The sequence below is a fragment of the Myripristis murdjan genome, chromosome 22 (assembly GCF_902150065.1).
Source record: "Myripristis murdjan chromosome 22, fMyrMur1.1, whole genome shotgun sequence".
Lineage (NCBI taxonomy): Eukaryota > Metazoa > Chordata > Actinopteri > Holocentriformes > Holocentridae > Myripristis > Myripristis murdjan.
In genome coordinates this window covers 6,629,431-6,645,313 of record NC_044001.1, presented here as the reverse complement: position 1 = coordinate 6,645,313, position 15,883 = coordinate 6,629,431, and the positions used below count along the sequence as shown (strand labels likewise).

The 15,883-nt window shown below is 40.0% G+C and overlaps 1 protein-coding gene across 1 annotated transcript; it reads left to right on the top strand.

Moving 5' to 3' along the window:
* The first annotated feature begins 332 nt into the window (after positions 1-332).
* LOC115354237 (uncharacterized) lies at positions 333-15,593 on the top strand. The gene is made up of 18 exons (XM_030044524.1): positions 333-485; positions 746-798; positions 1,584-1,659; positions 3,067-3,218; positions 3,484-3,567; positions 3,662-3,718; positions 4,035-4,241; positions 4,709-4,921; positions 5,316-5,370; positions 5,485-5,575; positions 5,669-5,810; positions 6,731-6,835; positions 7,469-7,577; positions 7,664-7,853; positions 9,187-9,261; positions 9,991-10,093; positions 11,779-11,903; positions 12,544-15,593. The coding sequence occupies exons 1-18, from the start codon at positions 458-460 to the stop codon at positions 12,659-12,661; spliced, it is 1,983 nt and encodes a 660-aa protein (XP_029900384.1). The 5' UTR covers positions 333-457; the 3' UTR covers positions 12,662-15,593.
* Positions 15,594-15,883: the final 290 nt, after the last annotated feature.

Genomic DNA, 15,883 nt, shown 5'->3' with positions numbered 1-15,883 from the left:
ACCTCTCGGTAAATGAGCCGAGAGGTTGTAAACGAGCATAAAATAAACGTTGGAAAAAGGTCATTAAAACATTTATTTATTTAGTTAGTTATTTTTTGGTCTTGAATCTGATAGGGTGGGCAAGCTGTCAATCTGGGTGGGCCTACGCCCATCCAGGCCCACCCGTAGATCCGCCTCAGCTGTAGGATATTTGCAGATTTTTCTCTAGTGAAAAATGTATGCAACATCATGCACTTGCCTAGTTGGGACTAGATCTGCAATCTAATTCCGCTAGAGGCAGCAATGTGCCGCAAGACGTTCAGCCTGCCGGGAATACAGAACACGAAGAAGAAGACGCTCAAAGGCGGAAAAATACATTTCGCTGGCAACTGCACAACAATCATCCGGCTTCCGCCAACTACGCACACACATTTTGCTGCGAGACGGTCACGGCGACACACATAAACAACTTAACACAATGCCAAGAAAGAAGGACGCCAACAGAGGTGAGGATAAATCAGCGACTGTCGTTGTCAACTTTGACTTTGTCGCCGCTCAGTTTAACAGACCTGCCAGCGTCAGGTGAGGTGAGCTAGCAGGCTAGCTACCAACGAACGCCAACGCAGCGTTCACTGTGATTTTTATCAACTGGACTATTAACATTAACATCTAGAGCACGGTTAGGAACAGTGATACAAGGTGACATTAAAAATATATAGATATAATGTCAGGTTTGTGAATGTGTTTCTGCCTTTTTCTTACATAGGTGGCAATAGCGTGCCCAGACTTAGAGAGAACTCAAGACTGATGCGCGCACACGTGAGTATGACTCAAGTAAATTCAAGGCTGGCATTAAAAGCGCGGGCACTGTGACCGCTGAGTGTCGTAAATGAAAGAGGAACTATGCACACCCAAGTTCAATGAACGACTTAATACACACTCACTGTGCTGTAGAGGTGTGCTCTCGGTGTTTGTGGTCATTTCTAAGGCTTATATCCTGATTCATGGCTGCCAATCGATATGCATTGCAATTCATAAGTATTGTGATTGTACAAGTAGTGCAATTCGATATTAGGATTTATTGCAATTCGTTTGTATTTTGAATTAGCCCCTAGTTTGTGGATGTAAAGTTTCAGGAGGCTGTGATTATCCCAAAAGTCACAGTGGGTCATTTTATACAGTGATGTCAAGCTTCAAAAAATGTTTTCACTGTATTACATGCAAGAAAAGGCTCCAGTATGCAGAAACACACCACCCAAACTGCATGGGGATTAGTATAAAGTGTGCATGTCCGCAAAGGGGAGACCCGTAGGTATGCATACAACCCATTTTCACTCAGGTATCAGGTCAGAGGTAAAGGGACCCGTTTGGGAACAGTTTTTCCCTTGCCAAAATTTAGCCCAGCTTTGGAGTGATATTTAGTCCCTTTGCCAACAGCCTAACTTGACATGCTTGGTAGCAGTGGATTTGTTAGGTCGTCTTACTTCTGGTACCAAATTGATACTAATATCTTTGCTTTAAATGGAATCAATAATTAAAAAAAAAAAAAAAAAGTAAATGCTTTGATGGACACATTTTAATTGCTGCTGTCTTCTCTTTTTCAGGAATCTGTGGTTGATTTAATAAATGGACGTCCCTCACAGAACTCTTTCTTTGATCTCCTTGCCCCTGCTTTCTTTGGTATGATACTTCTAAACTGATGAGCACTGGGCTTTTCTTGAATTGTATCCATGAGATATACAGATCTGGGCTACTTGAAAGAGTCCTTGTTGGTTTACTTTCAGATGTGTGATCAGATTGAAAAATATAGGAGACAGTGAGGTAAATACTGGAGTTTTGTGGCTTCAAAATGCTTAGATTATAGTTCACAGCCTCTTTGGAGAAATTTAGAGGGGTGAATCTAGGGCTTCGATGGTTGATCAAGGGCCTTGGGACTGTCCTGACTTGGCAAGTAGATAATGACTGGTGAGATTTTCCTTTAAGTCTTTGTCAGTGAGGTACAAATTAGGGGTGGAAACCACTGGAGGCCCCACGAGATGACATTATCACGACAATTAAGTCACAATATGAGAGTACTGCGATTTTAAACATTTTACAATATGTTGAGTATTGTGATAACATTAAGATGTATTGGGATTCATCACCTTTTTTTTAAACTGCAGATTATGTCCCCATGGGAAAACTTTGTAAGCATCTGTTTATCTAACAAGAAAGTTTTCATTCTGTTCATCTTCCATTAGTCATTTTCATAGCAGCTAAATGGGATTGTCAAGCAGACAGACTGACAGCTCTGGCATAAAAACCTGTCATAAGTGTTGCACTGACTCTTGGCGATACCATATCGATACTTTTAGTCCGTGTATCGATATCGCCACATAAAATATGACAATACTATGCGGTATCGATTTCTCTTTTTTCTTCCCCCCAACCCGGTACAAATTGCAAGCATAAACGTGTTGCTCCTATTTTTGTGGATTTAAAATAACTTAGGTTATAAAAATGATTATTTTTCTCTAAGCGTGTAAAGAATGACTCAGACACCTCAGAGGGACAGGGCTAGATGGAGATGTTTTGTTTGTAAATCATCTTTATTGTGCTGTAAGGCGTCTACCAAATGTCTTCTTGTCAGCAGAACACAAAGGGAACAATAGATAATGTGACCAAAGGATGACATGGCATAGCTTTCAGTGTCTTATACTTTTGAATACAAGTAGTAGCATATATTCTGTGTGTATGCGTGTGTGTATAAAATGCACACAACTTCCCTGTTGTTCCCTGCAGTTGGAGAGGTGATTGAAATTCAGCACCACACTCCATCAGCTTTAAAGTTTTTTTTTCTTTTTTTCTTTTTTAAGCAAATCACTTAGGAAGAGCAGAGATGAAACAGAGTTTGTCCCTTGTTCTTTGGTATTTTGATTAAAAAGAAAAAGTCTTTGTGGATTGTGATGGATTCACCTTGACACTACCTTGAAATGAAAACTGGAACGACTAGATGGCAGTTGGTTTTTTTTTTGGGTTTTTTTTTTTTTACTTTCTGTCCCTTATTTGTCAACTTCCTGTCCCTTATTTGTCTGTCATATTTTGCAGGTTATGATTTTGGTTTTTTTAGGCCCTTTGATGCTGAACTGGAGAATGACATCATATATTCTGACAGTAGTGATGATGAGCCATATTATTCAAACAGTGTTACTCAGAGGCCTCTCGCTCCACACCCACGGATAAGACAACTGACTCAAGAGGTAGTACTCAGACTTCTGTATCTGAATGAGTTTGGAAATAAGAAACACAAAATTTAGCCTGATGATAGGATGCAAGATAATTTAAGGGGGAATGTAGGGGAATTGGCTTGATCCCCCCCCTGCATTCAGGAAAAATGAATATATACCACCAGGCAATGATATATACATTTTGCATTTTGTAAATTAACTGTTAACTTATATTTCATATTTTTAACTACATTAGTGGGCTTACTGAGCATTGTTTCAACACATGTATGTTTCTTAGGAGGCTGATAAACATGCAAAAGAATTGTTGGAGGAAGAGGAACGGCGTAAAGACAAAGCTGAAAAGAACAAGCGTAAGAAATTGGTGAGTTTCTGCGTAACTTTTATGATTTAATGAATCTTGAATGGGTTTGTTTTTCCCCGTGACATCAGGTGACACATAATTTCCTCTTTGACAGCGTAAAAAAGAGAAGAAACGGTTAGAAAAGGAGAATGCAGTTAAAGAGAGTTTACCTGTAAGTACTTTGTAAATCATATTTGCATGCTAGCTCAGGTGAAAAAGTGACCTTTATCTATGTCTAATGCATTTACATATGGCTTTCAACCAGTGTGATTTACATGGAGTGCAACAGTAAAATCAGCTTACGTCTCTAAATTGCCAGCGTACACACCCACAATACAGAGTAGCAGGAGAGAGTGCAAAGGTCATAGACAGTTTACATGAATATTCCTGCATCCTTACATTTGTAAGGTACCAGAACGGTGCTTCGCAGAAGAATAAAAGCCAGACTTTTAAACAAAATTGTCAGTAACATCACTCTGTGTTTTCAGGAGGAAGAACCAGACATGTCTACATCATCACAAAATCAGGGAGAATCTCCAATTATTAAAAGTAGTGTAGAAGAGAATAAATCTTCTGTTCCTGTTGCTGCTGAAACACAAAATGATCCTGTGGTCGCTGGATGTGACAACAGCAGTGGTAGTAATGAAAAAGATAATGCAGTGAATTTGAATGGGGAAGCAGGAGGGGAATCAAAGGTTTGTGTAGAATCTGATTATTTTATTTTATTTAATTACTGTGTCACATTTTGGTGCAACATTATTTTTAAGTTTGTCAAGTGTCTTCAATTTATTTTACAGCACTTGGAAACTGACATTATATTATGATTATTATTATAATTGGATTCAGGCAGACGTAATGTATTTTATGGGTGGTATACAGTGTACATGTACAGAAGGTGTACATGTACTTGGCCTAACAAAAATTCATGTTAACAGCCATGGAAAGAGATATTAGTCTTGTTTCAGAAAATGATTAAAGTAGCAGCAATGATGAGCTGAAGGGCGATTTATCACCACCTATTACACACCAAAATGTTGATCCATATGTCAAGAGGAAATGTTGCTCAACTGAACTTGCATAACTTTGAATGACTCACCAAAATGGGTAAAATAACATTTATATCTCACATTATCTCTGCCTTGTGTTTCGTTGTCTCCTGCAGGTTTTGAATTTAAATAATTCATTTGTTTCTACTTCTACATTTGTGGAGACGGACCCACCAGAACCGACCCACATAACGGGGAAAAAGAAGAAGAAAAAACAGTTGTTGGTTGTTCAGCAGCCTAAGGAGGAAGAGCCTGAGGTTCTGAAAGAGCCTGAGGTTCTGAAAGAGCCTGAGGTTCAGGAGAAGGAAGAAAACCACAGCATTAAAGAGGTGAGGGAATCACGAGCCCTCTGAGATGTGTGTAGTTTTTGCAGTGTAAATGTACCTAATGTTTGTCTCCTAAAGTTATCATAAATTGGGAGGTGGTTAGACAGAAGCTTACATGCCTCAGTAATAAACACTGCAAGCCAAAGTGACAGAAGTTAATCTTTTTCATATCTGAATGACACATTTGTTTATCTTGGCTGTCAAGTGAATGAGAGCAGCACCTTTTCCTGATTGTCATTATAAACTCCTACAGTCCATAAAAGTGTCTGAACCTCTTCCATGTGGAAATAGTGAATTGTCGTTGACATGTTTCCTGTCATGTTTGGCATACCAAAGTGTCTATTGCTGATTTGACCCAATAACTAACAACTGCATGTTCTAACAATTAACTTTATAGAAAACAGTGGAGGCCGGTGTAGACGATTTTGCCAAAAGGAGTAGAGAACTTGCTTGTAAGTTTTATGCAATTAATATATTTATTTATTTTTTTTTTTGTTATTGTGATGCGACAGAAATAAAAGCATAAGTACTGAACCAGGACCAACTGTTCCTTCTCTGTTTTCTAGCTATTGGAAATCGTGTGGCTGCTGCTGGACAGTATGAGATGGCAGTGAAATGCTTTACTGACGCCATTAAATACAACCCAAAGGAATATAAGTAAGATCACAGCCCTTCCATTGACTTCAGCCTTGGGAAGCACCCAGCAGTGACCATTAATGACCATGAATTATTTTTACTTGTTGTTTTCAGGTTATTTGGAAATCGGTCCTTCTGTTATGAGAGAATGCAGCAGTATGAAAACGCTCTCCGGGATGCTGACCTAGCACTCTCCATGGAGCCAAACTGGATAAAAGGTTTATTTAGGAAAGGGAAAGCTCTCTGTGGGTTAAAGGTAAACTGCCACTCTTGCATCCCAGTTAATCATCTTCAGAGATATTTGAAACTGTGGAACATTATTTCAAATTCATAGTTTCTCTGAATATTGCAACTGGCTTGATTTTTTGATATTGAAAACAGTATAGACCTTTTCACAGCAGCCGTTTTGGCATGACATTGAAGAGTAACACAGGTGATGCTAATGATGCTAATTAAGGCTCTGTTCAGTTTAGGTCTGTCCCAACCAACAACCCACAACCCAAAGATACTTAGTTTACTGTCATATGAGAGGACTAAAGAAACCAGAAAATAGTCACATTTTAGAAAGTCAGAAAATATGGAATTTTTATCTCAAAAATGACTCAAAACGATTATCAAAATAGTGGGCGATTAATTTTCTAGTTTGCAACTAATCAATTATTTATCTAGTTTTTGCAGCTCTAAAATAAAACACTCGTGGGGAGTGGTACTACTGTATCTGCAATAGAGAACAAGCCAGAAAAGTAAAGTGAGTAGAGTCGAGTTGAGCCGGTGCCATGCAGTGGAACAGAACCTTAATTAATTAGTTTAATTAATAACACCTGTGTTAACCTGCTATTTCATGTCAATATTGCTGCTGTGAAAAAAAATCTATTGGTGTTATTTATTAATAAGATGCCAGAAGTGATGATTTGAACAAAATAGATATATGCATGTCTATGAAAATAGAGATATGAAGATATTAGAAACTCTGTAACATTTTTGTTTACAAGTCAAGCATTTTTGGTTTCAATACTCCCCAAAAAAATACTACTGCAAAACCCTGAGGTCACCTCTAATGCCCATTGCCTACATTTCTAGTGCTTACCTAAAAGTCAGAGAGCTTTAACATTTAGTGATTTATAATTTTTTAACTTTTGCCCTCTGCTTCCCCTCCTGTGTTTGCTTGCTGTCCAGAGGTACTTTGAGGCCTCTCTGACCTATAAGGAGGTGCTGAGGCTGAACAGCTCGAGCACTGAGGCGGCGCTGGAGCTGAAGCGAGCGCAGACTCTGCACCTCATGGTAGGGGAAGGCGATGTCTGTTAAAACCAAGAGAACAATAAACAGGGAGAGATGCTAATGTCTTATTTATAAGCAAAACTCAGTGAAGGAGAGTGAAATTCACAGGCTGTGGTAGAAAATAACTTTCTTATATGCAGCCATGCCATCTCCCACCTTATTCTGCTTTTATTGTCCTGTCCCTTTTGTTCCATTGTTTCCTGGTTTATGTTTATCTGTAAATCCTTATCTAATCATTATCAGTACATTACAGCATTACAACTACGTTGTGAACATGAGTCAGAGTCAAAAGATGGTAATTTATCATATTACACAGGTTAAATTACACTAAGGTTAGGCTTTCCTGCTCAAAAAATGTAGAGCATTTCCTGTATGCAAAAAGGTAGAGCATTTCTTCTGTTGCTGCTACACCAGTCACAATTTAGCAAGTGACCCATTTCCATCTACAAACATGGTAAATTTTGGTGGCTCACTAAGAAGGAATGGGACATTACCCCTCCGTTGAAGTCTCATTTTGCTCTTAAGGCTTATAAAATCTGTATTTTTACATCAAAATCGTGCTTTGTGTGGCTTCAGTTTCCCACTTTGATAGTAAAAGCATCTGAGTTCAGGAGGTTGTTTGTATTTTTACCTCAGGAAATGGGATTCACCTGGGAGCAAAGCTCTGAAGCCTTAAAAGCCCACACCTCTTTGGAAGAAGCTATTGAAGCTCTGTTTAGCGCTCAAGGTCAACAGAGTCCTGGAGGTAAACGTGTCAAAATGCTCTTCTGACTTCAGTGTTTATTCTGGTATTTAAACGCTCTTACCCTCCACTGTGTGCCCTCCCCTCAGATGGTCAAGCCAGAAAGGAAAATACAAGTCCTGTAATGGTACAGGGAGAGGTGGATGAGGAGGGCGAGTGGATTGTCATGACAACGGGCCGTCTGAGAGCGCAGCCGGTGAAGGAGTCCAACGCTGCCAGCCATACCACACCAAACTCTCAATCCCCGACCCCCATGTCAAGGAACTCGGGGGTCAAACCGTGAGCACTCTGGTTCTCATTAGGCCATATTTCTGCAGCACCCTCTCTCCACCAAAAGTAGCCTAGTTGTAGTTGAGAGCTGGTGCTCGTGCTGGTTCATAGGTGATTCAGCCCGCAAACGTCCACGGCTTAGAGAGAGAGCCACATCCTTACATCACCGTATACGTCTGTGGCTTCCCAGAAACACATATTTGGTGCCGCATTCCTGGTGCAAAGAGCAGGACCTGGGGGGGAAACAGTCTCCTCACAGCGGCTTTTCTCAAGCAGGCAGGAGAGAGGAGAGCCGCTTGCTACTCACCGAGAAAAACACTGAAAAGTGTCAGAGGCTGATTTAATATTCAAAAGCAGGGGTTTAAAATTGTTTAGTTAAATAGCCTGATGTTTCACGGCTATTTTTATCCGAATGACTTGACTTTTAATAGACATTTTACAGTATTCATCTCGACATGGCTGTTAGGAACACTGGTCTGCTCGATAATCCCGCCCCCAGCCTCTGATGTAAAGTAGTCCTTGGTTCTAGACAAGCAAAATGTTGGTGCCACTTCGGAGCTAGTTTACCAGGCCGAACGCCGGTTATTTGGCTGTTGAGACGCAAAGAGCTGGTTCAAGATTTGGCACGGGCTCCATAACGGCCCTCGAACTGCTTCGGTGGAAAATGGGTGTGTGCAAGCTTTTCATTCCAAGGAAAAGACGCACCTCAACCCCAAACAATTTACACTAAATTGTAACCTCAGTGCATACAAACAAATAGTAGAGCACCGCACACAAACATGTCTTTCCTTTTCCTTTTATTTTTCTTGTTTGTTTTTCCTCTTTTTTTTTTTTTTGTTATTTGACAAATAGAAGAAAAGGCAAATCTATATGTGGTACTCTAGTATATGTTTGTAGCTATTCATTCCTCTTTTTTTTTAACATGATTATAACAAAATGCTGTTTTTACCTTTTACATACCCACACACCATGTACTGCTAAGTAATGTACATGTCTCTTTAAAAGTCGCCTTTTTAATGGTGTTAACTCGGTGTATCACTGTTGTTACATTACACATAATCAAATAATTGTTAACATCAGTTTGATGTTAGGTGCAGTGGTTCATGCCATAATAATTAAGCTGGAACAGTCAATGTGGGATGTGGTTACCCTGTCATTATTATTCCTTATCACTTTCATATTTACTTGTTTTGACATGACTGCCTGGTGCCTGTGTAGGAACCTGAATATATGATTGAATATTTGTAAACAGAGTATCAGGTCTACTTGCGACCTCAGATGTTGTGTTGAATTAGTGCAGCAAAATTGTATACTAATTATTTTATGTCTTCTGTTTTTAAAGGGAGCTTTTTCCTGTTTGGGTTGGATCTTTGGCCCCTACTGTCACTTATGCAACGCTGGCCACCGTCTTCAGCAGGTAAAGTCACACACTCTGATGTCCCTCATGTGCCTGTTTTTGTTTGAGGACCTCTTTCAATGCTGCACCAGAATCAGATGCTATTAATCCTGGTGACATCGGTGCAGAAACACCAACGTCTTACAGAGTTTCACAGTAGAAGCTGACCAATGACACACGGACAGCAGGACCACATGTGCGGTATTAATGGACAGAGAAATGTGCGGTATTAATGGACAGAGAAAGATATCGATGTTGTGCGGAAATGTAACAACTCTGGGATTCAAGGTTTTCGCCTGAAAATATGTAAAACTGTGGGCTATACACTCCTGATATATGTTAATTAAATATTTTAGCAGGATTGTTTCTTTGCGGCTGCAGGGGGGTGCGTAGTGAACGTAAAGTCTCATTTTATTCCTCAACTTGCATTCCATCAAATCTCAAGTGAAAAACTCTCAGTATGCACATGCTGATGCTCTGCTGTTGGCTTTACACCGTCAGCAGGCTGTTAGTGTGTCAGCGCTGGACTTGGCCTCTTGTCATGTATTATTGCTGTTGAATTGATCGATGCTGTGTATTTGCTCTTACTGACTCCTAGCTGCAAAGCAAATTGCCCCGCAGGGATATTAAAGATTTACTCAGTCTTGCCCCACTCTCCACTCATGCACTCTTTTTCCTTCTTCTTTCTTTCTTTCTTTCTTACCCCCTCTGTCTTCCCGTCTTGTTTCCCTTTGGCTTTGTGTCTCTCAGAGCTGGACCTGTCTACAGCATCAAGATGCTTCTGGATCACCAGTGTGCCTTCGTGCACTACACCAGAAAGGAGGACTGTGAGAAGGCCATCCAGATGATTAATGTAGGTTTCTGTTAACTCTCTGTGTCAATACCATTTAAGTGCTGCTGTTGTCTAGAGTCAGACACTTGGTGAAACAGTAGAAAAAGCTTCAGTTCCTGGATTGCTCATATCCAGGGGTGTAACTAAATGTAGTATTAGCTCCCACCATTTTTTAAAGTGAATAAAAGTTCCCAACACTTCGATGCAGAGTTGCAGTGAGAAATTACACAAGAGAGATGCATGCTGTGTTTGATTTTGACACACACTGCAAAAGCAGCCAGAGCTAACTGTGCACAGACGAGCTCGAAGCGCCGCCCACATCACAGAGCAAAGTTATCCCTGACAACCTGACACACACAATTTCTGTCAGAACTCACACACCATGTTTATAGTGGAATTAATAGTACAGTGAACCCGCCACACACACACACATAATAAACACAGTCATGAAGAGTTCTCGACTAACCTAATCAGTTGAGATTCTGCCGTTACTATGGTGCTGTCACATAATGAGAAAGCATGCAAGGGATGATGGGATTTTTTTTTTTTCTTTTGTTGAAAACCTAGAACAACTAAAATGAAAATACAAGAGAAACAAACATTTTGCAACAGGGGATCCTCACGTATCCTGCAAAAAAAAACAAAAAAACACTCTGCAATAAGACTAGATTTAAATGAACTGGAAAACAAGCAAACATGTCTGAGGATTTTTTTTTTTTATTTTTTTTTTTTTTTTCATTTTTAATAATTGATTGGAAAAATGATCCAATCCTCAACTTCACACCATGATTCAGTCTGAACTGTGAATTTTATGACGCATTTCATCCCCATGACATATACAGTATGACTCCACAGTTTCGCTTGTTGTGAAGATTAGTCTTAAAGGTACAATATTTAATTATTAACTTGCTCAGCTGTGCAGATGACCATAACACAGCAGCAGGGGTCACTAGTGTTATTGACCAATACCGGTCAATACAGTGTTTCCACAATCACTACTGAGATTTCAAGCTCTGAAATTAGTCAGCCCGGTCTAGCCACTGTGTTTTTGTTTTAAGGAAAATCCCCAAAAACTCATGTAACATTAGTCAGGCTGGTGCCAACCACATGGGGCAACACTAGTCTGTTTGGGAATAACATTAAAGTTCAAGTAAATGAGGATTTTTTTAATGAAAAAATCATCATCAGAGGCACGCACAGCATGTCTTTTCCAAAGCTTTAATTTCTCTCTCTGTAATGAGGCATGATGGTAAAATGGTACTTTTGTTTGCTATGAGGATTAAATCAGGAGGTGTCGCCCTGTTTTGTTTGCTGCAAAGCCCTTTGGGAGTGTAATCGGTGATTTTGTACAGTTTTTCTTCGGTCCTGGCCCATGTTTTAGTGCTCCCATGTTGTCACTGCTGGCTACATGCGCCGCTGTCTGAAGCAGTGTAGATAAATAGTGACAAGGCTGTCGGGTCATGGATAAGCTGGAAAATAAAGCTGTGCATGTCTCATTACAGTGGGCTTCAGTATGTTGGGGAAACATGTTATGAGTGTTGGTTGATGTTTAACAGTTTAAATCAATCACTTCATCCACCAGATGAACTGAAAAGTAGCTGTCAAGTTCTCCAAATGTACTCTTAATATTATTTGTGTGTGTGTGTGTTTGCACTCCAGCAAACGGTTACTAAGACGACCCTAAGATGAATTATTTTCTTCCTCAGGGGATGGTGGTCGAGGGGGCTCCTCTGGCTGTGCGGTATCCCAATAAAATCCACACAGAGCTCGGCGTGTCCAAATCAGCTGCCACCGATCCATTTTTTCGTTCCATCGCAGGCCCTGCCGCCGGGTAAGGACATGCCTTTCATTCCTCGCTTTATGATACAGCACGAAGATGTATTTCACTTTCACCACAGTTTGGATTTGACATTTCCAAAATGATGGAAAAACACTAAAAGAGGGGGGAAACATGCAGATTGCACCAGTAAGATTAAAAAAATACATGTATACATAAAAATACCACTTGATAACTTTGAGTTGATAGCAGCATAACTGGAGAAGCAGGATGATATGTAGTTTTCTAACATAATGCAGGATTTCATGATTGGTTAACCACCAGTATTGGCCGCTCTAATGACCTACAGTATAGCAGTCAATAATCACACACTTTGAACAGCCAGTTTAAAGAAATCATACCTCCTAACTCCCACAAACACCATCATATACCACAGTTATTAGTATTTGTTCTCTGTCAAGGGTTATAAATATAGAGGAAATTTTGTGTATTTGTTATCAATATTGAGAGCTGAGGGGAAAAAAGTTGATAAATCCCTAAAGCCAATACTGTTTGAGGTTGACTACTCTTTTATTTCCCATTTTAAGTTGGGGAACAAAGCAAAAATCATTCCTTTTTGAAGTATTATACTGTCTTAAACTTTGACAAAACCTCAAAGGGAATCCCAGAGTGACAAATTGTTTTCCTGTTGTAGCAAGAATATAAAAGAGTGTTTTTTCTGGAGGACCACGGGCTGCACCAAGCAAGAGAGCTGCATCTACAGACACGTCCCCGAGCACAAGAATATCGACAGGCACAAAGTCAGACTGTAGATTGACAGCTGATCAACTGGGGGACGAAAAAGCAAAGTCTCTTTCTGCTTTCAGGAGTTTTGTCAGGAATATTTTCCCTTTTTTTTTTTTTTTTTTTGATGTGGTGAAATCATATTCGGTTTTACATTTTCTCAAGCCGTTGTGGAAATTTTCACACTGTGGCAGCACACCACTGTCAGATAAACATGTTGAATTACATGATAATACTGAACTGTAATGTTTTCAAGAGAGAATGTGCCTTCTAGAAACACTTATATCACGCACCAGGTTTGGAGCATTCCTTTAGTAGTTTTTTTTCCCCCAGGAATTGTTTGAGTTTATTTTTCCAAGTCTTTGCTTTTACTTTTTTGCTATGCCTGTTTTTGCACATTCAGTAATGCGCCACCTGAGTACTGCATCTGTCATCTTAGTGTTTCAGTGTTTTGCTGGCAATTGTATTTTCTCCCTTATTAGCTTAGGTAATGGAACAATAAGCACAACAGAGTGAGATCTAAATATCTAGCCAAAAGTGAAAATGGACAAACCTTAGAGCTTTTTTTAATAATTGGTTTAATATTATGTCACTAAAGTGACTCTAAATGAGTGTTTGTTTACTTCTACATTTGCTGTAATTCTTTAAATTCTTTTAATTTAACAGATTTTTTTTCTGTTCAAAGACCACTAGATGGCAGTGTTAACTTCAGCCCTTCAGCATTCCCAAGTTTCCCTGTAAATTTCAAAAGTCTATGATTCATGAGAAGTTATTTCACTATTGGGTACTTTTGTTGAGGCCTGTTTTCATTTTGTGATTGAGCTTGGTATTAAAACTGTTGGGCGTAGGATTTGCAATATATGCCTTACACAGTGGAGGTGGCAATAATAGTACTGTTGTGATCATAACATGTCCATATATATATTTTGTGATGGCCTGTGCAACTGTGAAGAAGAAAGAAAATGAGTGTAAAGTTAGAGCATCTCTTGAAATGTGCTGCTGTATGACATATCATTTGCTAAGTTGTTGGAGGGTTTGATCCGAAGTGCCTTGCAAAAGCATGAACACCTGCATTTTAACACGGGTGGCCTCAAAGGGAATTGAGGCTTTAACCCCGGCTGTGTTGGAGTTGTGCTGAACGCATTCATCTATACAAGACCAAAGACTTGGTGTAGGTGGAGCGTTATAGATTAGTCTGAATGTGACGGACTACAAAAAATAATAAAGGCAGCCTTAAGATAAGCAGCATGAGACTGAAGTATGATTTGTGAACTTGAGAGTGAGGCTCAGCATGCCTCCCCGAGTAAATCAGGTTATCACTTTGAGATCACAGCCATGACTTACAGATGGGAATGTGGTCCTGCAACCGCAATGTCACAGGTTTGATCCTGATTGTGCCAGACACTGAAACCCTCAATCACTCCGGGCCGAGCTGGGTGAGAGCATCAGTTAAATGCTTAAAATGGTAACCATTCTTCCCCAGGATGTTATCTACAGATGAGATCCTTTTAAGCCTAAAACGCCTCCCTTCAGTCTTCCTGACTGTGTCTCCTCACCATTAATGTGGGTGGGATTTGCGCAGATCCCCTCGCTAAAGCCCGGCAGGTTTGCTGTTTGACTTAGAGCCGCTCAAGGTCATTTTTTGATCCCCGTGTTATGCAATGTTTGGGGTGTGAATTACAAAACCCTACCAAGGAGCTGAATAATTACCTAAAAACGAAGTTAGCACAGTGAAAAAGTTCAGGCGGTTAGCTGTGAAAAGTGCTTAGTGTTGACCTTACAGGAAGAGCTGCTATTCTTCTGGGAATTAATTGGCTGATGGTGGCATACCTCACAAAGCCCTTTTGATCTGTCTGAGATTTGAGAGCATGAAGGGGCTGTAATACTAATAATGTGAACTCTGGTTGAACCCAGAGGCTGCACTGAGACCTGCGGTTGGTACATTACCAACTTGCAAAATGGGCCTATATTTAATCTTATTGGTCCTCGCGGCTTTGCCTTTGCAAGCAACGTGTTTCAGTGCAGATAAGAGCGATAAGAGGTTAGGGTTCACAAGCCGGTTGGATTCAACATCCCGCCACTCAGCGCCCAGACAAAGCTAGCCCCTTTCTTAACTAAAGCAAACACCAGAAAGATTAAGTGCATCTTGTTAAAAAGCCTGTGCGGTTTGTGCAGCTTTTAAAGATCTCTCTGTCGTACTCTGACTCCTCTCTGTTCTCTCCCTCCCATCAGCAGGACTACAGAACAAGTAAACGTTGTAACAGAAATTAACCACCAAACATGTCATGCTGCTCTCCTATTCTTTACTTTTTGATATATGGCTTTGCTGCTAAATTCTCCTCGCGGCCCCCTCAAGAGAAGTTTGCAGTTGCGGTAATTGAATGCATTGCTTTTACTGTAGGGATACATAATATAATTTTTATTCTAATTCTGCGGTTTCTCTCTGCTGGTAAATAAAATACTGATGTGACATGAGGGAATAGCTGACTCATATATCAACAGTCTGTTTTTGCTGCTCAGGAAGTCAAAATGAATGCTGGACTGCGGCTTTGCGACGGCTCAGCCTCCGAGCTGTGCTCGAAACTCAGCCTGCTCAGCAGGACTGCTTGCTGTTTGCTTGCCCTCTGAAAAATTGTCATTTTCCCTATGTTTATGTGACATGCTTGGGCCTAGCCTGTTGTTACTTTTGTTGTTTTATGTTAATGTGTGGCAGTGGATTTTGTATAGAAAAGCAATAAATGTCCCTAAATAGACACTTTAGCTCTGCTTTAATTAAAAGCATCCTCAATTTTCTTGAATAAGACAATTCATTTGAGGGATTTAACTTCAAAATGTCATGTTTTGCCACCAGAAATTCATCTGTCAATTTGTTTGAAGGAGACGCAATGATGTGGTGAGCTTATATTCTCTTTTGTAAGATTGTAAGATGTTGAGATTAAATTTTACTGAAACACCAACAAACCATCTGTAAGAGCAATTATTTCTTTCAGAATAAAATGTGGATGTCTCACTTTAACCCAAAACTACTTCTTTTGAAGACCCGCCTCAAGTTGTTGTGTGCACATTATCAGTGAGTGTAATGACTGAGATCAACAAGATGTTGTAATGGCAGACCCACACAATAGAGAGCATCTGCTTCGGTGCAGTGTCTTCCCAAGCCTTGCTGGATTCCTTTGTTGCATTGTGAAATGTATACAGTAATTGTCACAATGAGAAATTGACCTTCCCTTTAATCTAGGCAGAGGCCCCCT

Excerpts from the sequence above, each read along its gene's own strand:
- LOC115354237 (XM_030044524.1), top strand. The coding sequence starts at position 458 with ATGCCAAGAAAGAAGGACGCCAACAGAG. Across the intron at positions 3,219-3,483 it reads TAAGACAACTGACTCAAGAG|GAGGCTGATAAACATGCAAA; the intron begins GTAGTACTCAGA and ends TATGTTTCTTAG. Across the intron at positions 10,094-11,778 it reads AGGCCATCCAGATGATTAAT|GGGATGGTGGTCGAGGGGGC; the intron begins GTAGGTTTCTGT and ends TTTCTTCCTCAG.